The sequence below is a fragment of the Melozone crissalis genome, unplaced genomic scaffold, assembly GCF_028551555.1.
Source record: "Melozone crissalis strain CALT ecotype California unplaced genomic scaffold, PUWL_Pcris_2 ptg000018l_1, whole genome shotgun sequence".
NCBI lineage: Eukaryota > Metazoa > Chordata > Aves > Passeriformes > Passerellidae > Melozone > Melozone crissalis.
The window spans coordinates 22,730,179-22,757,460 of record NW_026535796.1 but is presented as its reverse complement, the minus strand read 5'-3'; the positions used below and the strand labels follow the sequence as shown (position 1 = coordinate 22,757,460).

Here is a 27,282-nt window from a genome sequence, read left to right as displayed (position 1 = left end):
ATGCCTGTAGAGTCCCTTCCAAGCTAAAGGGCCTGAAGTCATACAGGGACTCCGTGAAGCAGCACTTATCTGGTCACACACATCTAGATGACAGCACTGTTGTTCTCATTAGGATGACAACTTCTGGTACTGACAAGTGACTCTTGAAATGCTATTCCATGCTGAAGCAGTTTTGAATGTTAGAGACTGAAAAACAGTGGGATATTCTCAGTAGAATAATCAGCTTTTTTTAATTGAAAATTCACATATACAGCCCATGGTACTCTGCACAAATGGATGCAAACAAAGAGCTTCCTATAGTACAAGGCTTTTAGGACTGATCTCACAGTTACTTATATATACACCAGCTGAATTGTTCAGTGCAAATGTTCCCACGTCTGTTCCTGACACTGGATTAAAAATTAAGACAGTCCAGCCTGAGACTTTTTTTTTCCCAGAGGCACCAAAGGCAGCTTTCTCAGTCACTCTGTCTTGAGACGGAGCGCCTCCCGCCGTTGTTTCTGAACCGTCCTGGAATCTTCCCACAGATTGGGTCCTCTGATGTTCTCCCAGTTATCCAAGTTGGATTTTTCCAGCTTCTGCAGACAAACAGCAAAATAAAAAAAAACAGGGTCACCTTGACAGATCCATGATTTAAAGTACGTATGATTCCAAATGGATTTTTTTTTCCACAAGAAACTCAATATCACCATTAGGTTGATGAACTTTAACCTAGTCTGCATGAGAAGTTCAGCAAGAAAGAAAAACCTAGTAGTTATCCATACTTCTACATAAATGACTAAGATAGGCATTACTGAATCTGCTTGTCAGCAGGTAAGTAACATTTAAGGACAGGAGGCACTGCAGCATCTGAGCAAGACTGAAGACACCTTATATTCACTTTTTCTCCTCTTACCTTGTTTTCCAGATCTGTTCTTCAACTGCAAGTCTGCCAAACACTGAAGTAGTAGGAGTGACAAGTATTGGTATAGCTCAAACAGAAGGATTAGTAATTAGTGAGCTGAAGTATCCTGTCAGCAAATATACAAAGCATGCTGGAAAAGATTCATTATCTAGCACAAAGAGAGACAGCAACGGTGCAAACCCCTTCAATCCGTGTGGTTTTAACTTGAGAGAGGTATGCAATGCTTTCTGCTGACTAGTTTCCCATGGCACCCAGCCACCACAGACAGGCCTCTTACTAAGTCATATATGAGATATGCTACCTGACTGAACTGTCTGGTATTGAAAAACTAGATTTAATTACCTTTCTTTTTTTTTCCTACTCCTATCATCCCCCCATAGAACTACCAATGACTTACAGGCAACATAAATGAAGAACAGGTGCCCTTGTGACCTCACCTACCATGAGCTGCAGTCAAAGAACACAAACATGTATTGGATCTCCACAGTCCCATTGGCAGAGGCTTAGCTGTCCCTTCCCAGGACACAGACCTCAAGTCCCACAGGCCAGCAGTGGAACAGCACATTGGACATGGTGGGGAGACTGAGGAGAGGGTCTGCACCACTGCCAGAATCAGCGCTGTCCTAGGTGCTACTGAACAGGGCAACACTGCATTCCAGTAATGAATGATACTTAACTGCAGTAGGACTCAAACCTGACCTGGGATCAAGGCCTCATCTCAGCAAATGCTGTAAAAATACACCAGAAAATACTTCACCCTGCCCTGAGCCTGTGGCCTAATTTGTCTACTATCAATCATTCAAATAAATGGCAAACACCCAGGGACTTGAATAATAGTTGCAGAAAAATTCAACAGCTGTAACAGAATAGACCTGCTTAGTTCATGTTATGTGAAAGTTTCCTGACACTTCTACAATTGAGGAAATTGAAATGAGGTTAGTCAGATATCAAAAGAAATTAGGCAACACTTTACAGAAGATATATGAGAACACAGGCACAAACATAGCAGACTTTCACAAGGTAAGAGCAACTGAACTTTCTGTTGAGTTGGCATAGGTCTTTCTGAAGAATTGTCTTTACTACTTTATACATCTTATGCTTAGCTGGTACTTCATTTCCCCATGAGGGATCTGAACTGACATGAAAGGAGAGAGAAGGAGGAAAGGTACACATCATCCATCAGTGACTATCTCCTCTGATTGCAAATTCGGAATTTAACATCTGATTCTAATGGAAGCTTCAAGGAAACTACACTTAAAATAACCTTGTACTTTAACTGAAGGGATGCATGCTGATTTAATTCAACACAAAGGTATCACACACCTGTGAGGATCTCAACTATTCCAAAGTTGTTTGTCTCCCAAAGCCTGAGCATTAATCAACTTTTAAAATAAGTACAACAAAACTTGTGGTATCTAAAGACAGGCTACATAAAGAAGTCTATCAAAAGACACATGCGTACTGAGGATCTTTACCAAAAAGTTGATATTAATTTGTCCCTGAAACTTCACAGAGGCTTTATAGAGAGCAGGTTTGTCAAAAACAGGAAGCATTTCAAAACTATCATATCCAAACAAATCAGTACCAGAAAGTATCTTGGCAGCTTCTAATAGAAACCATAAAGGTACCTAGAAAACACACTGGGATACACTGACAGAATGAAACAACCAAGGGTTACAATGTGCAGTGCAATGAATGGCACTGCCTGAGATGACAAATAAGATCTATTAATCAATTAAGAAATAAAGATTCTAATGCATACATAGGAAGACTATAATTTTTTATTATCATTGTATTCATAGAGATCATTAACATTTTGTGTCATGTATAAAGACTTTGTAGTATCTTACTGCAATTCAAGAAAGCACCTTCCTTACTAGCAAGAGTATCTGCAAAAATTTAGTTTATGGGATAGTTATCAGTCATCAGAAGGCAGAATGATTTGACATTCCAACTTTCTGAACTGAAGCTATCCAATTTTGGAATAACAGAGCACAACTGTTGCATGTGGATAAGCAAAAGAAGGAGTGTCACTACTGAAAGGGGATGTGAGAATCTGTTCTGCAATGCTTTCCTATTGAATAGCTATTTTCTTATGTATCTGTGCTGGTTCTGGATGGGGTAGAATTTTTTTATAGTAGCAAGTATAGGGATATGTTTTGGATTTGTGCTGAAAATAACGGTGGTAACACGGGGACGTTTTCATTACAGCTGAGCAGCTCACACAGTGCCAAGGCTGTCTCTGCTTCTCACTCCACCCCACCTCAGTGAGTTGAGGGTGCACAGGAGGGGACACAGCTGGGGCAGGTGACCCCAACTGACCACAGGGATATCCCACACCATATGGCACCATGCTCAGCATGTAAAGCTGAGGGAAGAAGGAGGAACAGGGGGACATTCAGAAAGATGGAGTCTCTCTTTGAAAGCAACCTTTACATGTGATGGAGCCCTGCTCTCCTGGGAATGGCTGAACACTTGCTGCCCATGGGAATTGGTAAATGAATTCCTTGTTTCACTTTGCTTACACCAGCACCTTATGCTTTAGCTATTAAACTGGCCTTATCTCAATCTATGAGTTTCCTCACTTTCACCTTTCTGAATCTCTCCCCCTTCCCATCATGAGGAGTGCATGAGCAGCTGCGTGGGGCTTGGCTGCTGGGGTTAAACCAAGAGAGTACCTCGCATACAGCTCAGTAAAACCCTACCCTTTTTGCTTGGTCACTGATATGAAAATTCTTACAACAGAATCATCCCAGAATAAACAGCTACATTAGATGTAGGCTAAAGACATGCACATAGCTACATTGTAAATTCATCTTAGTGATGAGAATACAACCAAATTGACAGTCCTCTTAATTAGGTGGAGCACAAGCTGCAAAGTTACACAGCTCCTTCAGATTGCCTGAGCTGTACAGTGAGAATTCAGGCAAACAGCTAGTTCTGGCCTCACATGAAGCTGAAGTCAATATCTTCCATTTTATCTGGCTAGGTCTTCTTAATTTCTTATTTCTTTTTTTCATTTGAGCCACTTGGACATTGCCTACCTAACTTTATGAAGACATCACATCACATGTTAAACTACTTCCAGCTTTTACTAAACTGAAATTCATATGAACTGGAAGGCTAAAACTTGAAATACTTCTCCCAATTCAAATGTACTAAACACTCAATCATTGGAGACTACACTGAAATGTAATCAGATCAGATCAGCAGCACTTTTCCTGCTTGTCTCAAATAGCCCAAAGGATATTGAAAATTAGCTGTTTAAAGTAAGATCAGTATAGTCCATTAAATCTACTGATTCACTCCCTAAATCAGCTAAACTGCCTCTTAAGAGTACAGGACTGACAGAAGCTGTAAATTCAAGGGAAAAATGCAGTTATTCAGACAGGCACAGTGAAAAAGAAAAATATGCTCAACTGTTTGCCTCACTTGACTTTTAAGACTTATCAAATGGCTTGACTAGTGCAAAGGTACCAAAAAGGACATAAAAAGACCTTCACTTCTTAATTGCTGGTTCAAATGCCTGGCTTAAGTACAAGTTATAAGCCTCTGACAGCCTTAAAAAGATAAAATTTAAAAAGAGAGCTTGAATTCTACTCTTGCAGGATAGTCTTCATGCCCCAATACACAAACTGAAGTCTGCTGAAATTCATTTAGAGCTATTAGTGTTCAGGCTGAGTAAATTCAAGGTGGCCACTTGCAAAAATGCTTGGCTTTAGTCTCAGTTTCTCACATGTGAAAGGAGGGATAAGAGAATCCTGTTTACTTTACAGCTTGATGAAATAAATTCTGTGATGAACACCACAGAAAGAAATAGCTCTGATATAGAAAGCAAATTATTTCCCATCATTATAGTAAGCAAACCCATTTGCAGACAAAAGATGAGCCAGGGAAAAATATCCTCACGGCTGTGAGAGGCAGTGAAAGAATTAAACCAATTGAACAGTCTGTTTTTTAAAGGTGTCAAAAAAGCTTGAAGAGACAAAAGGTATATTGAGGAGCTCTATAATGATATATAGATGAAGAGGTACAGAATTACAGCTAACACTGAATCTGCTGTCTTGTATATAACTGAAAATCTTAACTTCATCATCGCACTGATACGGCTTTAGTGGGTTTTTTTATATAACTCTTTCACAGAGCCATCTTTTTGACATCTCATTTTCTTAATATAAACTGGGTGTTACTTTGCCTAGGAAGTGACATAATTTAATATCTGCAATTAGTGATTTAATAATCTGGGATTTAATAGCCCATGATTAGTGATTGAATCTTCAGTTTAAAAGGAAGAGGTTTTTTTCCAATTAGAGAATGTTTAGTTTTTATTATATTAGAAAACAAGCAAGTTAGTAAGCACCAAAATATGGCCAGAATAAGATTGGGTTTTGTTCATTAAGGGAAGAATTGCAGGAGGTAAGGGGGGACTGGCATGTAAGTATCCAGAGAGCTGCTTCTCCTTTTGGCTTTACTGAAGACTGGCAAAACCCAATAGAAGCTTTGTTGCTTAATTCAGTGGGATCCAATAGCATTCATCTATAGCACAATTAATTAACCTATGGTGAACTGGTTTTAAGAGACTCTTTCCCCATGCATTATTTTCCCTTTAATTATGCCAATTCAATGATGTGGGGCTGTGCTCCAACCAGAAACAACAAAATAGTTTAGGAAAATAAATCCATACTGCTTATGAACAAATCTTATAGAGGCACAGGACTATGGAAACACTTGAACTGGCTGAAGGAAACATTGGGTGAAGAGAAAAGTGAAACATCTTTGAGTGACTATTTCACAGAAGATGTGTACTGAGGAACTGCACCACCCGTTTGTCTGTGCAACCTTTTCCATATGTAAAGCATGCAAACAGGACTTGCCTCCACCTCAGAGGTGTCACAGAGTTTAATTAATGTTCACAGAATACTGTCATAGCTTTATGCAAAGGTATTATAGTGATACAAAGTGCTCAGTAAACTAAACTTTATTTCTATCACTCAGTTAAAACTACATGATTACACAACCTTGAATTTTTAACATAAGAGAAAATAACATGAGACAAACTTCCATCTGGAATTAGGCCTTGCCATGATTTCATCCTAATTTACAAGCAGTTTTCCTTCTTAAAATTCAGAGTCTCTTAAAAACCACAATAAATCTCAGAGGCTAATCCAGTGCTATTTATGCATTACAGCTGCAGATCACCCAAGCCGGACTTCTCAGTCCAAAAGATGCACAGGTTTTATGACAAAGTCAAAACAATGCATGCATGGGTCATTTACTTTCAGTGTATCTTCTTTTTCTAAGCAAAAACAAAACTCAGAAAGGTCCAACATAAATAATAGCAGGATTAAAGTAGTACAACTTCAAGATCAAACATCCCAAATTCAGCAAATTCCACTTTTAATTAAGCAATTAGGTACATTTAGGATAGTTTTAATTTCTCTCATATAGAAAAGTTTTATCAAGCTATGGTTATTCTGTCCCAGAAAGGGAGGTGCTGCTTACTAAGATTTATCCCTAATTCACTACTTGGGAGACCTAGCAAAGTCAACAGCAGGAAGGAATTTGCCAAATCTGACTCCTTGTTCTTGCTAAGTTTATATCATACTAAACTTTATAAAGGGATGTCCTAGTTACTGCAGCACAAGTCTCTAAAATATAAACAGCCAGGGACAGACTTTTGGGATGTTTGCAGCATCTTTTTCAACTAAATAAAGGTGAACTTGACTGAAGGGGATGTGTGATCTTTAACAATGCGGGAGACCAGTAAGTGTAAAAAATGACATTTCTTTTGCTGCTAAGAAGACCATACAGATTTCTACAGCACGTCTCTACCTGCAGCCCAGAAAGCCCTCCTGACACCAATGAAATGGTTTATTTCAAACAACTTCCTAAGACTATGAATACTTGGAAGTGTCGACATTTTTTTACCTTCTGTATATAAAATCTGGCACAGTCTGTCCTTCTAATAAAGATAAAAAGAAACTCTAATAAAAAAAGGATGAGGTGTACCAGGATAAAAAAATAAGAGACCCATGAGTCACACATGGTGTTTTTCCTTCCGAAGAGATGTGAAAAACAAGGTTTCTTATGTGAGAGGGAAAAGCTGCAATGAACACCACAGCAAAGGACTAAGAGATTACCACAACAAGAAATGATCGGTTACCACTATGAAACTACTAACAGAAGTGTGTGGGCATAAGAAAAGAAACAACTAGAGAAGGTTCACAACAACAGTGTCAAATTAAACTTAAATCCAGGCCATTAAGAAACTACTTTAAAGTAACCACACTCCTTCAAATCAGCAGTCAACCTCACCAAGCAGTTGACCCTTCTGAATTGGTGGGCTCAGTCTCCTGCCTCTCACATGCTCCCCCCACCCTGGTGTCAGTTGGTTCAGGTAACATTCACACAGTTAGTGTAGTTTAGGACTTCTGCTTCTCATCTACACCTCCCTGCTGATTTTCCACTCACCTCTCTTCCAGAATTTGCTTATCAATTTATATGCTGAAACAGAACGCTTTTCCCTGTTGAGAAGCTATGATTTGGGCTAAACATTAACAGGGCAATTTCAAATTTTTCAGCCATAGTTTTTCAGTAATATCAATGGCTACTGTTTGATTTGTGCTGTTGTGCAATTTCTCATAGGGGAAAAGATCCTCCTGTTTCTTCTCTACAGCTAACATCCCTTTTCTAATTCATGAGGACAATAATAGGAGCATTATTCCCATACTGTACTGCCAGTAACAATAAAGCTACTTCTCGGCAAAACTGCTGAATGTACAGGTCACAAATAATATGTGAATAACTACCTTTCATTCTATTAGAACCAACAGGTCTTCAAATCAAATCAGAAAGACTTCTGTCTTAGAAAGATCAAGGCATCTTTTTAAATTTTTACAGAATGAAGTTTTAGAAGGTAAGGTCTGGGGTCTTTCTAGAGCTGGAAGGTATGTTGGTTTTGGAGTGCATTGTGCTTAAAGACTATTTGTGTTAGAGCTGTAAGATGGCACAGGAGGACACTGGCTCTCCAATGACTTGAGGGGAAGATGTTATAAACAAGATGGATTATCACATATTGACTTACCAACACCATTTTCCTCAGCCTGTGAACTTCTCTATGAACCTGTGAGCTATCCCTGGGCAAATACCAAGTTTTACCAGACACACAATGAAGTCAGGTGTTAAACTTGGGAACTTCTTCATTCAATTTTTAGAAATTTGATTTTTTAGCTAAGAAATGTGCAAACTCCATGCTCAGCCTCCACCAGAATCTTGCATATAATTTTTCTGTTCAATCAGTAAGCCTGTTAGAACAAGCAGTAGCTAGCAGCACTCATTAACACAATAAATGAAAGAATTCAGCCATGATGTGTGCATACAACTTCCCCTACTCAAACTTTTGGGCTTTTCTGCGACTGAGACAACATACAGTGTTGGCCCTAACATGGTAAGAGGTGGTCAATTCATGTGGCATTAAAAACCAAGAAAACACACATGGAATGCAAGTTGATACTAAGGATTCTATTTTGGAGAGAGGAGACAGGGTGATGAGAAGAGATCATTTGTAACAGTCCCAGCCATGTTGGCTGTCTGACTGATAATCACTCACCTTGCTTTCCATCTATTAGATATCAGCGTCTTCTTACTGGATAAGGAAAGTACAAATGAAACATATATGAAAGAAACAGCACTCAGTTAAGGAAAAATCCTGTGCTAAGAGATGACCATGAAAGAATTTACTGGACTATTAAACAGAGATGCATTCCAGAAATAACACCAGTGAAAAGTGACACCCTATGACCTTTACTCTGGAGGCTTTTTTCCTGCAAGAGACTTGTCAACCAGAATTCTTCCTGTGCCATATCCATCACCAAATTCCACCTTCATGTGTTTCTCTATGAAAAACTATGAAGATAGTTTATAGTTTGAACACATTGAACTATGGTACAGAAAAATATTGAGATGTCAAAAAGAAAAGGTCAAAAACTATAGGTTGGCTATGGACTGTACATCTACCCAGAATAAAATTCCTAACACAAACTATTTGAATTAAAATCCTTTCCCAAGGCAGTTTCTCTTGATGATAAAATAACAGAACTTTGTACTTCTCTACAAAACACTGTGTTGAAGACTCACAATGAAATAAAAACATAAAAAAGCATGTCACAGGTGAATAAACTGAAATACAAGAAACTCAGCTTGTCCCAGACACAACATGGAGGGCAGTTGGAATCTGATGGCTAGGCTGGACAATGCACCAAGAAAGAAGAGTGCATGGAAGGAACAGAGTGATTAAATGAAGAAGAAAAGTATCTCAACCTCTTCATTTATCTAAACATATTTATTGTCATGACAGTCACTAAGGAGGGATATTTTCCCAAGATCTCCATCAGCTCTCAAACAGCTCAAGGCATTTAGCCACCACTATCTTCACAGACATTGAAGTAAATCAATTCAGTACACTAATCTGTTAATTCTTGAACAGCAACAAAATCAGTAATCCTCTGGTACTGATAATGCCAGCAACAAGACACTTGCAGATATCAATGACTGGCATCCAGGAATTTCTTTCTAGAGCACTCCTGCTGTCCACACACTTGGATGCAATTACTGTGTTCCTACACTGTCAGTCGCTGAAAAAAAGGTTTCACCCATTCTGCTGGCACCACGATCCCTGAAGTTATGTCAAATAAGCAATGAGTGGCCTGAGTCTTTTTCAGAAGAGCTTATTTAAATTCTTCTTTTAAGACAGTAAATATATAGGTTATATTCCCAAAACACCTATCCAAATACCTACATTTTTCAACTGTCCTCAATATACATTTTAATATTGCAATTACAAGTCTTTTGCTGTAATCCTCAGGACAAACAATTAAAAAACTTCTGTCCAGAATTATTGTTGACTTTTTGTGATTTATCAAATTATTAGGAGTGAAACCTTCTCAACATTCATACTCTTTAAGTCAAGAAAGCAGCATTCTCTAGTCTGACCATTTGCAGACCATTTGACTATTATGTCCATTGCAACGAGTTGAAGGAAAACCTTGTAAAGTTTTAGTTTTGATATTCTGAAACACAGAAGACTCATTTTTCTTGCTGTTGTGTTCAAATGATCTTCCCAGCTATTAAGAACAGACCTTACTTCTAATTTTACTATAATTTCGGCAGTAAAAAATATTCAATTCCTATGACCCTCTTCCTATGGAAGTATTTATATGAAAACACCATTCTTCTCAGTCCCTTTCATATTATTTAAATCTTTAACTTTCTTTTAAGGAATTTTTAGAGCCCTAAGTTAGTACAGTCAGCCTGTTCTGCAATCTGTTCTTAAAGCCCTGTTCAAAACACAGATACCAAAAGGAGAACCAGAATTTCAGTCCCAGCCTCACCAGTGCCACACTCAGAAGTAAAATCACCTGTTCCTACATCTACCATTCCTGTTCATATACATACTCTGAATTAGCTTTCATGCCACAACATCACACTAGATCAAGTTGAATTATTTATTCACCGACTCCTAAATCTTTTTCATAGTTGCTGCTTTTCAGAATGCAGTCTACTCTGCATTTTCAGTTTTTGAAATAAATAACTTCAGCTACTCTAAAAGTACTTTTAATGGGTCCATGTTAGCAAGTTATATGAACAGCTCTCTCTCCCTGCCTTGCCATAGTTTCACTATTGCAATATTTTCATATCACTTGCACATTAGTAATGATTTCACAATTTCTTTCACATCACTGAAAAAAGTACCCAATAGTACCTGAATGCCCCAAATTTCCCAGAACTCTTTTAATAGTATCACCTTTCTGCCTAGTGATGATTCCCAGAGAACCATCATTCCCAGACTGAAATTTTCAGCAACCACTGAAGTCTTCCAAGACCATTCCTAGAACATAGCTATAAACCATCAGAGTCTAGTAGGTATTTAACATCTTGTTTGATTATTAAGGGATTTGGAAGCACAGCTGATTCAAATACAAAGAACTTTTTTCTCTAAAAAAATACAGATACGTTTTCAAATGTTGCTAGTTTGTCAACATGGTTACTCATTATTTTACATCCTCATTATTTTATTCTTGGTTTGCTGCAACACCATCCTCTTACCCCTATCTTTGTCAGATTACTTATCAGACAGCTCTGATGCCCTTAGCATCTTTTATCAGTCTTCCCTGCTTTATGACTAACTCATTTACTGTTTCCATAGCAATCCTTCACGTTTTTATTTATCGGAATATTTTTTCCTCTACTTTCAATTGCTATTGATTCCCACTGAATATCACATATTTGATTCAAACTTAAATGATTTTTTTCCACGGCAAAATGTTAGTAAATTCTTAAGGAAGCTTTTACTTGCTAGAAAAACCCCTAACAACAATTCTATATTTTGGGGTCTGATGTAACTGAGGCCAGATTTTTTAGTGCTCATTAGACCATTAATTTCACAGAAGTACAGAAACCAAGTGCTAGAATAAGGAATGCTATTTTGAGACTGCATTAAACACATGAAGAGGAATGTACTATGACTGTTAAACAACCACGAGAATGGTTTTCACTCATCATCATAATCAGGTTTTTTATCTCCCTTTTTCAAATAAATTTTTGTCCTTTCAAATAAAATACTCAGGCTTTTGTCACAGGTCAAACACTTGACATTTTTTACAGTGTGTTCTGCAAGGCTCAGCTCAGCAGCAGAACTACATTCACATTAGTACCAGCATCACTAGTGGACAGAGCTGTGATTTATTAAGCAAAGGGGAGCAGCAGGGTCTAATTGGTCATATGAGGACACAAAAGTGTGTGAGAGGAATGCATAAACAATTGCAAAGGTAGAGTGTATGCAAAGGTAGCTTGCTCCTCTGGCATGTCCCAAGACACAAGATAAATGCCATTATTAACAGATCCGAGATACAAGAAATGCAGTATGAATTACACATGTAAATTCTTCCTTCCTCAAAATAGTATCCTGACCAGAAACATTCCTTTTATAGTTTGAGAAGATATAATTTAGTAAATGAGAAGGTAAGAAAATGTCTTCATGTTAATTTCCTCACAATAATTTAGGTCTGTGATTATATCTTTTTACCACCATGACCACCACAAAATGCAGACTTCAACATGTTTGAAATATTGGAAATGTCTTTACTTCTTGCAATATGCCCTTAGGGGCATGTATGTATGCTTATAGAAGAAATTATGACATTCTAGAATAATTCAGTATGAATTCAATATGTACACTTCTGTAAGGACAGTAAGATCTTGGGGAGGACCAAAGGACATTTGCATTTATCAGGCAACCATGCTTCAAATGAGCTGGCATGGTATCCTCAGTAACAACTGCAGATATAATGCTAATAATATTGTAAAATAAGGCTTTACATATCAAAACAGCAACTTTTTTTCAACTGCCCTTGATCTCTTATCACACCATATTTAGTAACAGCCACCAGTGTAATCCTTCAATGTGACCTATATATTGAATTAGAAGGTGTTCCTAAGAGCTGTATTTTGGACAAGTCAAAAATAAAGAAAGGAGAAAAACGTCCAGCCAAACCCCTCTAGTCTGGAAAAGATGGGGTCCACAGAAAACTACTCCTAAATGTTAGCTGCAACTGGGTGATTGGTTAGATTTTATCCACCAGAATACAGAGCTAACAGTGACTTAAAATTGTCACACACTCAGCAGCGTGGAGCCTGCAAACTTTGTGCAGGACTGCTGGTAGTTTCACAAGTTTCACTGAAGCAAGAAATTAAACTGTATTTGCAAGTTGGTGCCCATAATAAAGTATATATTGATATAAGATTTCAAAACAATAATCCAAATCTATTTTCATTATGCAAATCCATTTGTTTTGTTGAACTGACCTGCCCTCTATAACACCCAAGCACTACTCTGGAAGAATTTCAGTCTGGGAACTCTCTACAGTTTAGATTAAGAAAAAGTAAGATTGCTTCTGTCATTTCTGTCCATCAGAAAAGAGTCTCATTACCTAAGAAGGCTTGTAATATATTGTTATGCCAGATGTATTTTATTAGCATTGATTTATCCATAAAGATAATGGAATTATGGCTATTTAAATATTTTCCTTAACCTATTTACTCATCTTCTGAAGAAAGACTGGTATATCTGAATACAGATTTGTTGATTCTGAGGTTAGATATTGAGTTTAAGATGTGGTTCTTTTTACTGCTTGTGGTTCTTTTCATTTTTTCTTCCACATAAACAAATCAGAGCAGCCTTACAATATATTGAATGGAAACTGAGAGACAGTAATCCCAGAAGCAATCAGAACTTAATGAATTTTTAAGTTTTGAGTCTCCATTGGAACTTTCCATCTTGTTATTCCCTGCACCAGAAAGCACAATTCTTTATAGCAGGGGGAAGCCCAAAACTATTTGCAATAATGGTAAAAACCAGTAAATATTTTGTGAAATTAGGCCTGTGAAAGTATAAAAAGTAAGTTTTATTTTTATTTCAGACAAATTACAAAAGAGTAATAAAATAGTAAAATTTTATTATCAAGATCAGGTACTGCCATTTGGATACCTAAGTATGAGAGCAATGGATGCAATCGAGATCTTCAAAGGCTTGTGACAGAAATGTGGTATGGGAAGAACACAAAAATCTGTGTTCAGCATAAAGGCCACAGAGATAGATGAAGTGTTAGTTGGACATTTGATTCAATTAATTTTAAAACATTAAGAATAATCTTAAATAGCTTTATCCCTTGTTTCTGGTCACAAGGAAGCTTTTTCCAGTTTTTCTAACATGGCTTTTTGTAGGCCTGAAAATTTATAAGACTCTGGATACAGAACTGGTTAAAACAGACACTTTAGAACTCAGTAATATTTGAAGAAAATGCAGTGTTGAGGGAAGAGTGAACTATTTTTCTATAAAATTTTCTGAAACCATGTAAAAGGAATGACAGTTGTTTCAAAGACACAGAAGAAATAAGATAAAGTACATTGTGCACATTGTTCTGAAATTTGGTCTAAAGATCATCCAAACTCGTGCAGTAGAAGTGCTGACTTACATTCACACACACTCCCTCTAAGGTCAACATCAGCTCTACATTTATAAACTAGGTTAACCACAGAAATAGTGAATTTATTGGTACCACTGTACTTGATGCCTGGAAATCAAAGTAAAGCTGTGTTCAGAAAGAAGCACTGTGTGTTCAAAAACCTTTCTTTACATAAATCCTTGTTTTTATTGGACATCAGTGAGTCAAAGGCAGATGGTTGATCTAATTTTAGTTAGGGACAGATAGGACCCACCAGCGGCCAGAGTAATCAAGGGTAGCCAAGGTTATGGGCCCCAGGCAACAAATTTATTTTACCTCATATTCAGATTCCAGTGTCACAGGGTTCTGTTTTAATTTTTCTTTCAAAGCTGGATCAACCTGAAAGACAAATAAAAATACAGCAAAAATGTTTGCTTTTAAGAGTGTATTTTTAAAGAAACCTTTACCTCAAATAAACTGAATACTGGTACATGCAAACCCTCCTCTCTTCTAAAAGAGTTTATTTGTTCCAATATCAGAACAATGAACACAACACAAGAATTGGGCTGAAAAGAAACCGGTTAACTGCCAAATTATTAAATATTAAAACCACATTTTTCACTATAGCCCAACACTTGCTGGTAAATCTGTACCTGTTTAGTTTAAAACTGTTAAACTAAACAAAGCCTAAATAAATGAAACAAGCACAAGAAAGATAAAATTGGGATTGTGGAATATATTATACTCCTGAATGCTGAATTCAGGGAATAGGCATACAATGTTGAATTCAGGGAATAGGCATAGAATGTTTTCTGGTTTTCAAAGTCTAAGCATGAGTTGCATTTCCAATTTTCTGGTGAACACACAGCTCTTTCCCAGTTTTGATTCTGTACTGACAGTGCTGGTATTTCCTGCCACCTTTCAGAGATGCTTATTGAAAGAACAAATCTAAGAACAGACACGTCAATGAACCACAGCAGACACATTTCATGTTTTAACTTCTTCTGAGCCTGGAAGAAGTGATGTTCATCCCTCCCTTTGCTAAATAACGCCTGTCTCCCACAGGTCTTAGAGCAGAAGCTAAGGGGAAGAAGATAATTAGCATTCTTTACATTTAGAGAAAGCGTTTTACCTTCTTCTCAGACAGCCACATACACAGTATTCAGACATAGTCTTTAGGCAATATAATTAAAATACCAAATAAATTCACCGTGAAAGAACAATCTCATTTTTAGAGCTTAAAAACCAAAATAAATGCATAAGGAGACTGGTAATGTGTGTAATTCTATATCCCTTGCACACTACTCCAACTATAACTAATCCAGTGAAGAAAAGTTGTTACTCTTAATTTGCTGCTTCTTGATCTGAACAAAAAGGGCCCAATAACCCTCATCACAATCAAGGCCCAACATCTACAAATAGTTTAGAAAACAAAAAGGAGGGCATACATGTAACAGAATTTGCCCAGCCAATGAGAAGATCCACCTTCAGATTCTCTTCTAACACAAGTTCCTACTTATCAGAGGTACTTCAAATACACATCCACTATGTGAATTGATGGGAATTGCTCTGAAGAATTTCCCTAGGCCATAATATTCCCCTTGATTACAGGCACTGTCTGCTAGTTAGCATGCAGCCTGTGAGACCTCAGTTCCTAAGGATGGATGCTCACAGGCAAGTCTAACACCATCTGTGCATGGCCAGAGGTTTGATTTCCCTACCTCATCAGCGATCTAGCCATAGAAATGCACACATTTGCAACCTCCAGATTCATTACACTTGGGACCTAAGCCAAAATATCTAAAATGGTTAATGTTTGTACCGGATACAGCTCCCACCTTCTTAGCAATTAAAAAAAAAGAATTGTAAAACAAGATAGTGTCTCTGCACTGGCCTTCTACATCAAATAAAAAATTAAATGCTCCCTCTCTGTCTTGGCATCCAAGGCCTCTGTAGAAGTGCCCCTCATTAAAGATGGATTGTGTTTCTCCTGTGACCATGACCTCCAACAACAGCCATGCTTTATTAGAACAACGAACTCATCCATCACATGTGCAGAAATGCAAAGTCTCTGGGCAGCCAGACAGGCTTTGAAGCTTGCTTTCAGAGAGAGAAGAGTGATCGTGGACCTCACTGTATTCAGAACTAAATGCAAACACTATTTGTTATGCTTTGTGTTCTCACAATACACATATGGACTAGGGGAAATTAAAGCTCCAGTAAGTAAGGCAGCAACAGTTTTATTTTATCCTACATTTTCTGTCCATTTAACAGTAAGGCAAAGTACCATGGTTGAAACCTTGTTTTTACTTAATTAAATACAGCCAGAATTTAACTTACAAAGACAGTTCAAGATCCTATTATCAAGGTTCATTTTATCAATTTTTAGTATGTTTGTTTAATGTGTGGTGTTTGCATGGCCACATTTGTGTAAGGCAAAGGCAAACAATCAGTTAAGCTACTGCTGCTTCTCCTTCCTTCCAGCCCTTTCTGTCTTCAGACTTTCTCCTGTCTTCACTCTGCTCTGCCTTCACAAAGACAGCTAAAACTGAGACACAGCATTCCGATTTGATGCTGTAACTTTAATATTAACAAAAAGTCAGAAATGAAGAAGCCTAGTTGAAATTTCTTTTTAAAAAATACTCTGTAAATGCAAAATGAACGGAGTGCTGCTTCTTTGGAAGCAGAAATTTTATTTGGGAAATTAAGTTACCCAAAAAGACAAGTTAAACCATGTTTTGAGGGCAAACTTCATATACACCTTAAGCTCACTCCACAAAACTCATTCTTTTGCCCCAAGTTCCACCAAAAAAAAAGTAAAAAAGAGGAGCAAGTATATATTTCCTCTTCTCTTTATCTTTTTTGTCCCCTACATACATACTTACTCACACAGAATAATTTAAACATACTTGAGCTGGTGCAGTAATTCAGTCACCTGCACTTTCTAATGCCTTGACTGCAAACCCCAGCTTTTCAGCTACCAAATGAGATGGGTGGGTTATAAATTGTTTTAGGAACCTGTATAGAAGTTGAGAAGAAGCGTATTAAAAAGTTTTGTTTCCACTGTGTAAAAAAAAAGGAAAAGTGAATGATGACATATGCTATTTTCATTCTGAAAAGGCAGATAAACATCAATATGAGCCACAATCACAGATCATAACCAGAGAACACTTCAAATGGGGGTAGAGCCAGGAAAGTGGCCATGCCAGAGCAGTAGCTCTGTTGTATTACACATCTGCCACAAGACCCAAATACAAACATATATTTTGCTTCCATGATGACTGCTATGCCAACACATACTGCCAAATGAGCTAGAAGTATTCAGCTATGCACTGGCAAATAAATTTTCAGCTAAATTACAGATACAAATCTGTATTAGCAAATATGATGATGACAGCAGACAAAGCGCAAATGCCATAACAGTCTGACAGTGTCCTCTCCACCAGTATTTAGGAGGCAGGAAGGAACAGAAAAGATTTTCCTTTACACTAGAGGACTCCTCTTGCTCCACAAATCTCAGCTACTCCTCTAAGATTCATTTAAATTCAGAGTTTATCTCTAAATGTAGAATCCAAAGATGTGTGCATGTGCAGTTACAGCAGAACTTCACATTAAATTCTTACTGAAAGACTACTGAAATACTTGATGCAAGTATTTAGACAATCTTCATGAGATGCTGTCTGCAAGGCTTTGAAATCAACACTATAAATACAATTTTTAAAGGCTTTACTTATTTTCTTTTTCTAGGGTGTTTTTTTCCTTTTTAGCACTTGCAGTAAAAATGAATAAAACATTCTACATATTTTGCATTATACAGGCTTATCTCATATTACATCAACTGAAAAGGCGAGGGCAAGTACAATATAGAAAAATCTCAGGAAAGGTTTAAGAATCCAGGTTTCAAATTAGAATTTTGTCCCATTTCACACTCCCACCATTCCTTCAGATTTACCCTTACTTAACTTCAAAAGGTTCCCAAAGAAACAGACTTAAAAAAGATTTTTAACAGCTAAAAGTAATAGAGGTTAAGCACAGAAACATTCTTAGAACTCTTAGTAGGCAGCTACTCGAGGTTGTAATAGAAACTTTTGAAATGAGGCTGATGCTTCTCATTTTAAGGCTGACATCTCAGTTTTTCAATTAAACCTGGACAGCATTTCTAGGTGTTAAAAACAGTGCACCTTGGGGTGCAGACATCATCACACAGCAAAGCAGGAGTAACTGGTGCTTGCAGCCCCTGCCAAACCAGGGACTCCTGCAGTGCCCTGTGAAAAACACACACTCATCTCAGTAAAGAGGATTTCTTGTTTGTGACATAAGTATTTTTGGTACATTTATAAACCTCAAAGTGCTGCTACTAAAAAAATTCTCTGCTAACAATTTTGTATTGATACTCATTGACCACAGTTCATTTGGCTCAGAAACAAATAATACTGGTAGAGAGGAACTGAGAAATTTGTGAATGCCACTAACTTTAGCTCCAGGATTAGGAAAGGATAGCTCTTCCCCAAGGGAACCCAAAGAATACATCACTATCCATTTTGAAGTTGAGAGGCATGGAACACCTCTCCATATGGGGATAGGCTAAGAACACTTGGTTTGCTCGTTCTGGAGAAGACTTTGGGGAAACCTGAGTGTGGTCTTCCACTAAGGGGAGCTAACAAGAAAGACAGACAAACTTTTTAATAAATTGTGTAGCAACAGGACAAGAGCTGACAGTTTTAAAATAAAAGACAGCAGATTTAGATGAGGTATAAGAAATAAGCTTTTCATAATGAGCGTGGTGAGACACTGGCCCAGGTTGCCCAAAGAGGTGGCGAATGCCCCATGCCTGGAAACATTCAAGGTCAGGCTGGATGGGGCTCTGAGCAATCTGATCTACTTGAAAATCTCCCTGTTCCTTGCAGGACTGCTGTACTAAAAGAGTTTTGAAAGTTTCTTCCAACCCAAATTATTATACTGTTCTGCTAAACACAGGAATACAAAGCAGAATAGCAGTGTCACTCCTGTTGAGCATTCAGAGAGGACCACCAAGTTGACTCACATTCTTATTTTCGGGGTAGCATCCCAACTGTCCACAGAACACATATGCCTGGATCCATAACTCAAACAGCCCATCTTCACAAGCAGCCTTTCTCTGCTATAAACATTACTGGTTATTTGTCCATGTACTACTTGTGGCCATGGGCTTTAGAGCAAACCAAGACTTGAATATATTACACCTTCTAAAATGATGGGTTCAGTTACTACACAAGGAAACTGTCAGGAGACAGCCACATCATGAGAAGAGGATTGTGATTTTAACAGCCTCCTCTCACACCAGTCACTGCAGCACACTGTATACTTATGTCCTGGCAGGTACTGACCAAATATTTGCATGTCAAAGTTTTACAGAACTTTCCCTTTAGCAAGCATTTCCAGAAAAACAGCAGAAGATATTTCTACCCTAAAACTAGTTTGTTATTTTTACTAAAACACGAGTTTCTGTTCCAACCCTGTCCTCCACAAAATACTATCCCACTGAAAAAGATTTCAGCTTTGGAAATGGGAGAAGACAGTGGCCTGAATTTAATGAACATGAATTAGGATTGAGATTTTCATTTTTTATCTGCCCTTCCCAGCATGGGAACAGTTTTCCTGCAGTAGCCACAGTACAGAGAGTCCACAAAATTACTGTTTCTATGAAATTTTTCAATTTGTTCTCCCCACCCATTTTTTAAACTTAAGAGTAAACCATAATCACCAATTCTAGTTCTCCCACAGCGTATCTTCTTTGAAAACATTTATCATATGCCTAACTCCTCTAAATGGAAAATCAGCAATCTTGAGTGGATCAGTCAACTTTAATCTTCCTTGAGAAGACTCCCATAAATTGCTACAGAAATCTGTGTCATAAATATTCTAAGTTGTGGTTTATGAGCAGAGTGAGAAGCAGTGGATGGGAGAGGATAAATCCCAGGACTCAGGAAATGCAGTGTAAACTACAGCCAAGCTGAGTGCTGTTCTACTTAAGAAATTAAAGGAACAAAGCTTGTAGAGGTTGTAAGGTACAACAAGGGTTGTACTTACGCCAAGCTCTTTGGCATACAGTCTTAGGTAACAGAGAAGGGCAAGGAAAAACAAAACATACCATTTTTGTGCAACTTCATTCACAACAATCCTTCAGCTACATTACTTAAATATTTAATACACAAAAACCACTTACATAAGGCTGCCTTTTTCCCTGTGAGGGTGGTGAGGCACTGGAACAGGTTGCCAGAGAAGCTGTGGATGCCCCATCCCTGTAACTGCAGCCAGGTTGGATGGAGCTTTGAGCAATCTGGTCTAGAGTAAGGTGTCCTTTCCCATGTCAGGGGGCTGACTCGGTGATCTTTAAGGTCCCTTCCAACCCAAACTACTCCATGACTCTGTGATTCTATACTGCATAGGATATGATCCAAGAATATTGACTGGATCAGAACACTCACAGTGGGGAGACAGCTGAGACCAGATGTAAACCCTAGCTTTGTGTCCTTTGACTTTTTCCTATGATCTGCATAGAATACAGACAGCTAAACAAAAAAACCCATTTCATCCAGCCTCGGACAGAAATCAATGCAGACATTTCCAAAGGAGCAATATAAATTGCTGTTACAGCAGAAGTTCCCAGACTTACAGAACATGGGGCACCAGTGATCTCTCAAAATCCAAACCTTGTACTTGCTTCCAGATTGATCAAAAAAAGACCTACAATCCCAAACTCTGTACCTTTTTATGTGATAATGTAATGGGAAATGCAATTAAAAGCTAATATGAGGGCCAAACTATCCCATACTTCAACAAACATTTAGGCATATCTAGATTTCTCCCATATAAGGTCAATGAAACTAACAAGGACTCTAGAATTTTTAGTTCTGAACAGGAAGTACTCATCATTTAATTAATTTTGGTATGCTTTCACATCCAGTTTGATTTTCAGTTGCACATTTATTTATATGACTTATACCAAATTAGTGCTGTAAATCTTGGCTCTGAGTATGCTAGCATAAATTTAATTTCACAGCAAAATTCAGTACAAAAAAACGTTCCTTTTGGTGAAAAAAAAAAAAAGGTGTAAATTTGTGATGCCAGTATTTAGGAAAAAAACCCCACCCTTTTGCCTCTAAATAGAATACACTTAACAGCTAGAAACAATCCAAAATACAACTTTGGATGCAACTCCAGCAAAGTCAATTTTTTTTGGTCATTTTTTTGAAGATTCCTTTTTAATGGTTATGTACCTACTATACAAGTCCAGGCTGGAAAACTAGTGTAAATATAGTTTATAGAGGGGTTTTTTCCCTTATGGCTTCCTTAGTCATATCCTATCTTGGCACAGAATCAATTCCTTTGTGGTAGCTCTGAAAAACATGAAGGTCACTTAAGTTTCTGTTCAAAGCAAGCAACTTCAAGAGAGAAATTGTGAATTGGCAGCTGAAGGCAGCATGGAAGCAGTCTGTGCTCATCTCCTCTGAATCTTTTCAGGGCTGTACTATCAGACAGAGGAGTACTGGAGAGGGTGTCCTCGTTAGTTCTGTACACCAGCAGGAACACCTGTGCCAGGTGCTCGCTGCTGTTCAATCAGGCTCACCTGCAAACCCCTCCTGGCTGCAGCTCACTTCAACCCCAGTGAAACCACAGGCACCGCACAATTGCCAAACCGCTATTTTTCACTCGGTGCGTCAGTTCAGAAACACAAAGGAATTCATTTAAAGGGAAGAGTCTATCTCATAGGAGACTAAACCTTCAATAAAAGCACTGAAGCTTCAAGAAAATAACACCAAAAAATGCTCAAAAAACCCAGCTCTCAAGGAACTCCAAAGAATCAACCTTCTCACGTAGGAACAGAGATAGTCTGATCCCTCAAACATGATATAAAAACACAACACAGTTAAAACAAGCACAAGCACACAACAGATTAGGAATGCTTTCCCTAATCAGAGTGAAACATCTATAAATATATATGCATTTTTTTCTTCTCTGTGTAAGTTAGTGCCTAAGCCCTATCTTGAACTATGTGAAAATATACATTAACTTTTTTTCTCACTGAAAATAAGCATATAAAACAACATCAAAAAGTCTGCCATTTTTAACCCTAAAAATGGTGTGAATTATGTTTTAAAACATCATTTTCATTTACAGTACGTATCTGTTTTTTACAGAAAATTTTTGAGTAATGAAACAAATTTTGACTTTTTAATGTCTTTTTGAACAGAAACAATTTTTAGTGTCAACTCATCAAAATTGCTTTCAGTGCTCTGAAAATTCATTTCTACAAAAAATTACTACCAAATTCTAATAACTCTCATCTTAAAATCTGCATGTGTTGAAGAAATTAACACTTCTTGTTCTACAGTTCCCATTGCATTTAAGGGAAAATACTTTCTACACTGACATCTAGTGAAGTTTTATAGTAAGAAGAAAAATCATATTCTAATACTTTGTGCTTATAAAAAGCTGTTAATTTACCAAATCATTATACTTTAAATTACTAGTCTTTCCAACACACTTGTACATCACACACTATTTTGTTTTGAAAGATATTTTGCCACTATTTTTAATAAATAACCTGTCAAATGATCAGACATTTTGATGGGTATTTTAGAGAAAGTTACAAGGGTAAAATCTGGTGTAATTAAGTTTAAAACATGAATAGCAAAGGGTTTTTCTTTTAAGGGCTCAACATACAACATTAACAAAGCAATTCTACTAAAATCAGCGGGAATTATGAATGCAAAATATTTTAATTCATACATTTTAGATACTAATAAGACAAGTAATCTCTCTTCTCTAAGCAGTATCTGAAAAGCCTGTATTCCTACATCCTCTCTGTAATCGAGTTTGGGCTCTACTTGTTTAGATTGCCATACAGCTGAAGTCTGCAACAGCAACATTTGGCTTCAAGCCTCAAAACACAGAGGAAAAGAAAGGGAAGGTCCATTTAGACAGAAATTGCACTTAAAATGGACACATGCCGGGGAAAAGGTTTTGAACATTTCCTTTGTAAAAATGGTAGTGGATCTAGAGCTCCAGAAAATCCTAGGGACTGGGATCTGCTGACATCATGGCTACTGGCTTCTCAAGATGAGTCTGGAAAGCTAGATGTTTTCTGGTGCTTGAAGGAGGCATTGGGAAAAACAGCTGGATATTTAATTATGTTTTGGCTAAAAACTGCCTGAAGCTAAGTTACACACTTGTAATCACTTCAATTGCAAGGCAAAAATACCAGTAATTAATTTTGGCAATGTGACGGGATTTAAATAAACCAAGCAGAATTCTTGGTAGTATCTAAAATATAAATATCTAAAAGCTATCAACACTTTATGTATTGAAATTAGTTCCACTTGCAATGGCATCAGAATGAGTTTCTCCAGTTAATAATCTTCGCTTCATCTGAATCTAAATTTGAGAACAGAACGACCATCAAGTAAAAAATTGAAAAAATGCTTCTGTTTAAAACAAAGAACTCCTAGTACTTGCCATGTATATTGTATTTCATCACAGAGAGGCTCAATAATGTGAGGTAATATCTTAACTCAAAGTCATCCTACAGTGCTGTAAGCTGTCTTTGGTGACAATAACCACCTGGTCTAGCCAGATCATCCAATCACTGGAAACCATTCAAAAGTATACACACAGAGTCAGCCTCAGAATGTGGCAACGAAAACCTTACCGAATCCCAGAGTTGACCCTGGTGTTGCCTTTTACAGAAAAATGGTGGTTTATATGCTGAACTGAAAGGATGTCTGAAAAACTGAAACATACATCCTGTCTGGTATCATAGCAAATTCAGCAGACAGCTCTTCACAGACAACGTAGAGAAGTCATCTGAGCTCAAGTAAAATGGATTAGCTTTTGCTGAAATCAATGCAAAAACATGAACCAAACACTCGCAGCTGAACCTCAAAATTGTCAAGAATAACATAGATAAAGAGCTCATTTCCATACAATCCTTCTAGACTGAATTGAGAGAGAAAACATCTGAACATCTGGTACCACCACAATACTGGGTATGAAAAGCTCTTGCTACCCCTTTCATTTTGTGCCACATGGCAGGACTGAAATTACTACCTTGGATAGTTCTGAACCATGACCAAAAAACGTAACAAGTTCCAAATTCTGCCTGCAAATAGAAACAAAGTCACTGTAAGGGTACCTGTTTAGCCATCAACAATGAGCCAATCTGCCTGACTAAACACACAATTCCAAAACCCTCCCACTAAGCAGGCCATGCCTGAAAGCAAGGTCTGCTTTAATTTAGTAAAATGTGCCTGATGATATAAAGGTAACTGACTGACAAAGGCAGTTTCTCACCTATAAGCAATCCTAAATGTAGGCCTTACATTCTCTACAGCACCAAACATTTCAGTGTATTATTTTCTTAATTTTTGGATGACCTAGGAGCAAGCTCAGTAATGCATTTAGTCTTTGAAAATAAACTAAATTTACTTATACAAGAAAATTAGCCAGTTTATCATTAGACTTAAGACCCAGGCCAACCTGACCTGCTTAAGGAAAAGAAAAAGCAGAAAACAATAATCACCAACATCAATTCCTTGCCATGCTGCGCTTGTGTAATTAGCTTACTGAAACCAATTAACACAGGAAGATGTAGTTATAAATAAATAAATGCTAAAATGCTAGATAAGAAGACTTGATTATTCTGCCAAGTTCAGTGCCAGATGCTAAAAAGATTCCACATTCCTTGGCTGACAGGTTTAGAAAGGATACCTTTCTCACCCAAAATATTCCACCAAACACCAACTGAAGATATTCTGATTTTGTTCACACTTAAATCAAGCAAGATGTTTTAAAGACAAACTCCTATGGAATCAGATTCTTCAGAAAACATGAATGCCTCAGGCACAAACAACAGATTAAATAAGAGTTCCTCTACCTTCAAGACATCTGTTAGTTTGCCAGAGAAGCTCCAGCAAAAAAGTATCTAGGGCAGGCTTCATCTCACCTAATTTTATTCATCTATACTTTTGACTTGAAGCATAAAGTCTCTACTTAGGCTCTTCCTCCAGTCATCTGTAGAAGGGCATTCCTTGAGAAACTAAGTCCCACTTAACAATATATACAAAATCATAAATTGTCTGCACCTTGAAGTTAGGTAGAGGTTTATCTCACCTGTTGTTCACTTTTCACTGATGTTCACAAATAAATTCTAACCATATTCATGCACTAAGGAAGGTAATTGTCTCACTGCAATGAGTAATAATAAAATATCAAACTCAATCTCTCTATTTTTCAATCCATCAAAAGAGGACAACATATTTCTCAAGTATCTACTTTAAAACGGAATGGAACCTATGTTGGGGCATTTCCTCTCAAACCTCCTTTCTGGACTACCTGGATAGCTATCTCAAACCAGGCATTTCACTTAAGACAATGGAAAAATGAGCAAGATGAAACCCTGACATAGTGCACAGTATCACAAACATACATTTAGATTTAGCTGAGTAGGTACTGAAATTTCACTTCCCTATCTTTAATAATACAGAGAACCCATTTAGAGTCTTTTGAGTATTAACAGCAGTAATTTAAATTGACCTTAACATTGGTAGGAGGTGCTTGCACATCAGGAAGCCCAGAGGATGAGTCTTAATCCATCTAAATCCATTTGGAAGAAAATAAAGCAGAAAGCCTGCAGAACACACAAGGTAATTGAGTGCATGTGACAATCTGGGCTGGTAGCAGTAAAGTCCATTAATTATTACTAAAACACTGTGGGCTTTGCCAGTCTGCTCCAATCACAGTGACTTGCCCTATCCACATTACTCCTTGAAATGAAGTTCATCAAGTTTTGGTCAGATTGAGGATCTTGGGGAACACCAAGGTGTAACAGGATTTCAAACACGGATGCTTATCTCCTTGGAATTGCAATACATGTATCTTGCAGTTTGCAGTCAATAGAAAAGTTTGTGGAAGAAAATTAAAAATACACCTTTTCATCTTGCTACCTATGTCAGTTAAATTCTTTGTATCTTTGGTAGTCTTTCATACAGAGCAAATACTGGTTTTAAACACAGAAGCAGGTCCTCAAATAAGATAAACAAGTTAGCTTCAGTAAACCAGATTCATGCAGTAGCTTGCAGTATGTGCAGTGATGGAGACAATCCACTGACATTCCACAAATCTAAGTTAAAAAAACCCATATGATTTGTGCGATTTTAAACACTAAAGACATATTCAGAGGTTTAAGTGATTTTGTGAATTTAAGTGAATTTTCACCTCACATGAAACATATTATTTAAAGAAAAAAAATGATGTGACATACAGAAACACAACATTATTTGTAAACCTTACTAACACTACACTAAACATTGAAATTACATTTTATTCTGTAATGCTTCTTTTTTCTGAAACACACAAACTGAAGAAGTAAACCAAACTTCTCCTGGGGCACAGAAATCCTGTCCAGATGGACTTTATAGGCAAGTTAAATGGAAGCAATAACCAACCAAAATTTCTACTGCACTACTCCAGGACATGCCCATATGTGTAACTCCCACAGACATACCTGAGGCAGTTTACATAAGGACAGCAAGAGGAATGTGCCAGCCAGCAACAAGGCACAGCTTTGTCCAGTCACTTGCAGATGTACTCCCTTTTGGGTGGATGCTGAACCTCATTTAAACACTGTGCTGCTGCAGTTCACCCATCTGGACTCAACAATGTGAAACTTATTGCAGTACATGTGTGAACAGAGCAATGTTTTGACAGCAACATGAAAGCATTCTAATGGGCAGATACCACCTCTTAACTATACACTTATAACAAGGAGAAAATGCTGGACTGACTTCCTACACTTTTCTCAGGTAAATGTCTGATGTGCTCTTGCTTGACATAAAGTCTCATGGAAACCCGTCAGCTCTCTGCTCCTATTTCTTCCTAGCTATTTCACCCTGACCCAGAACACCTGAAGTAATGGATCTCACCCGAGGAAGTTTTTTAATACTCATATGAATTTAAATAATTCCTTTTATTTGATTTAATTAACTGTCCTATTTCCTGTGTAAAGTGGAGCAGCATTAATTACCTATATTCCACAGACTAAGCAAGTGAGATAGGCAGAGAGGAGGCCTGTGGTGCAGGAGGTAGCTAAAGAGAGAACCTGAACAAGATGGATATAAAATTTCCAGTGAGATCAGTATGTGTTATTTAAATCACAGGCTGCTGACATGGGTCTCCTGACATCCACTCATGAGATTAAAGACACAATGTTAAAGAACAGCACCAGGGACCAAACTAACAACATTCTAAACCTGTAATACTGAGTATAACCAACCAGACAGTCAACGTGCTTCCACCACAATCGAGCCCCACTAGGAGAACTGCTGTAAACCAGAGAAG

General features: G+C 37.5%; 1 protein-coding gene across 2 annotated transcripts in view; it reads right to left on the bottom strand.

Annotated features, from left to right (window-relative positions):
* Positions 1–212: 212 nt before the first annotated feature.
* Positions 213–27,282, bottom strand: part of LOC128936223 (cytochrome c oxidase assembly protein COX16 homolog, mitochondrial) — a 44,251-nt gene continuing 17,181 nt past the window's right edge. Inside the window, exons 3-4 of one of the 2 annotated variants that reach the window (XM_054274980.1) lie at positions 14,242–14,304; positions 213–578 (exon numbers count right to left, since the gene is read on the bottom strand). In XM_054274980.1, coding sequence (XP_054130955.1) covers positions 462–578; positions 14,242–14,304 — 180 coding nt within the window. In that variant the 3' untranslated portion in view covers positions 213–461. The remainder of the gene's footprint in view (positions 579–14,241; positions 14,305–27,282) is intronic. The other variant, XM_054274979.1, reaches the window with a different exon arrangement.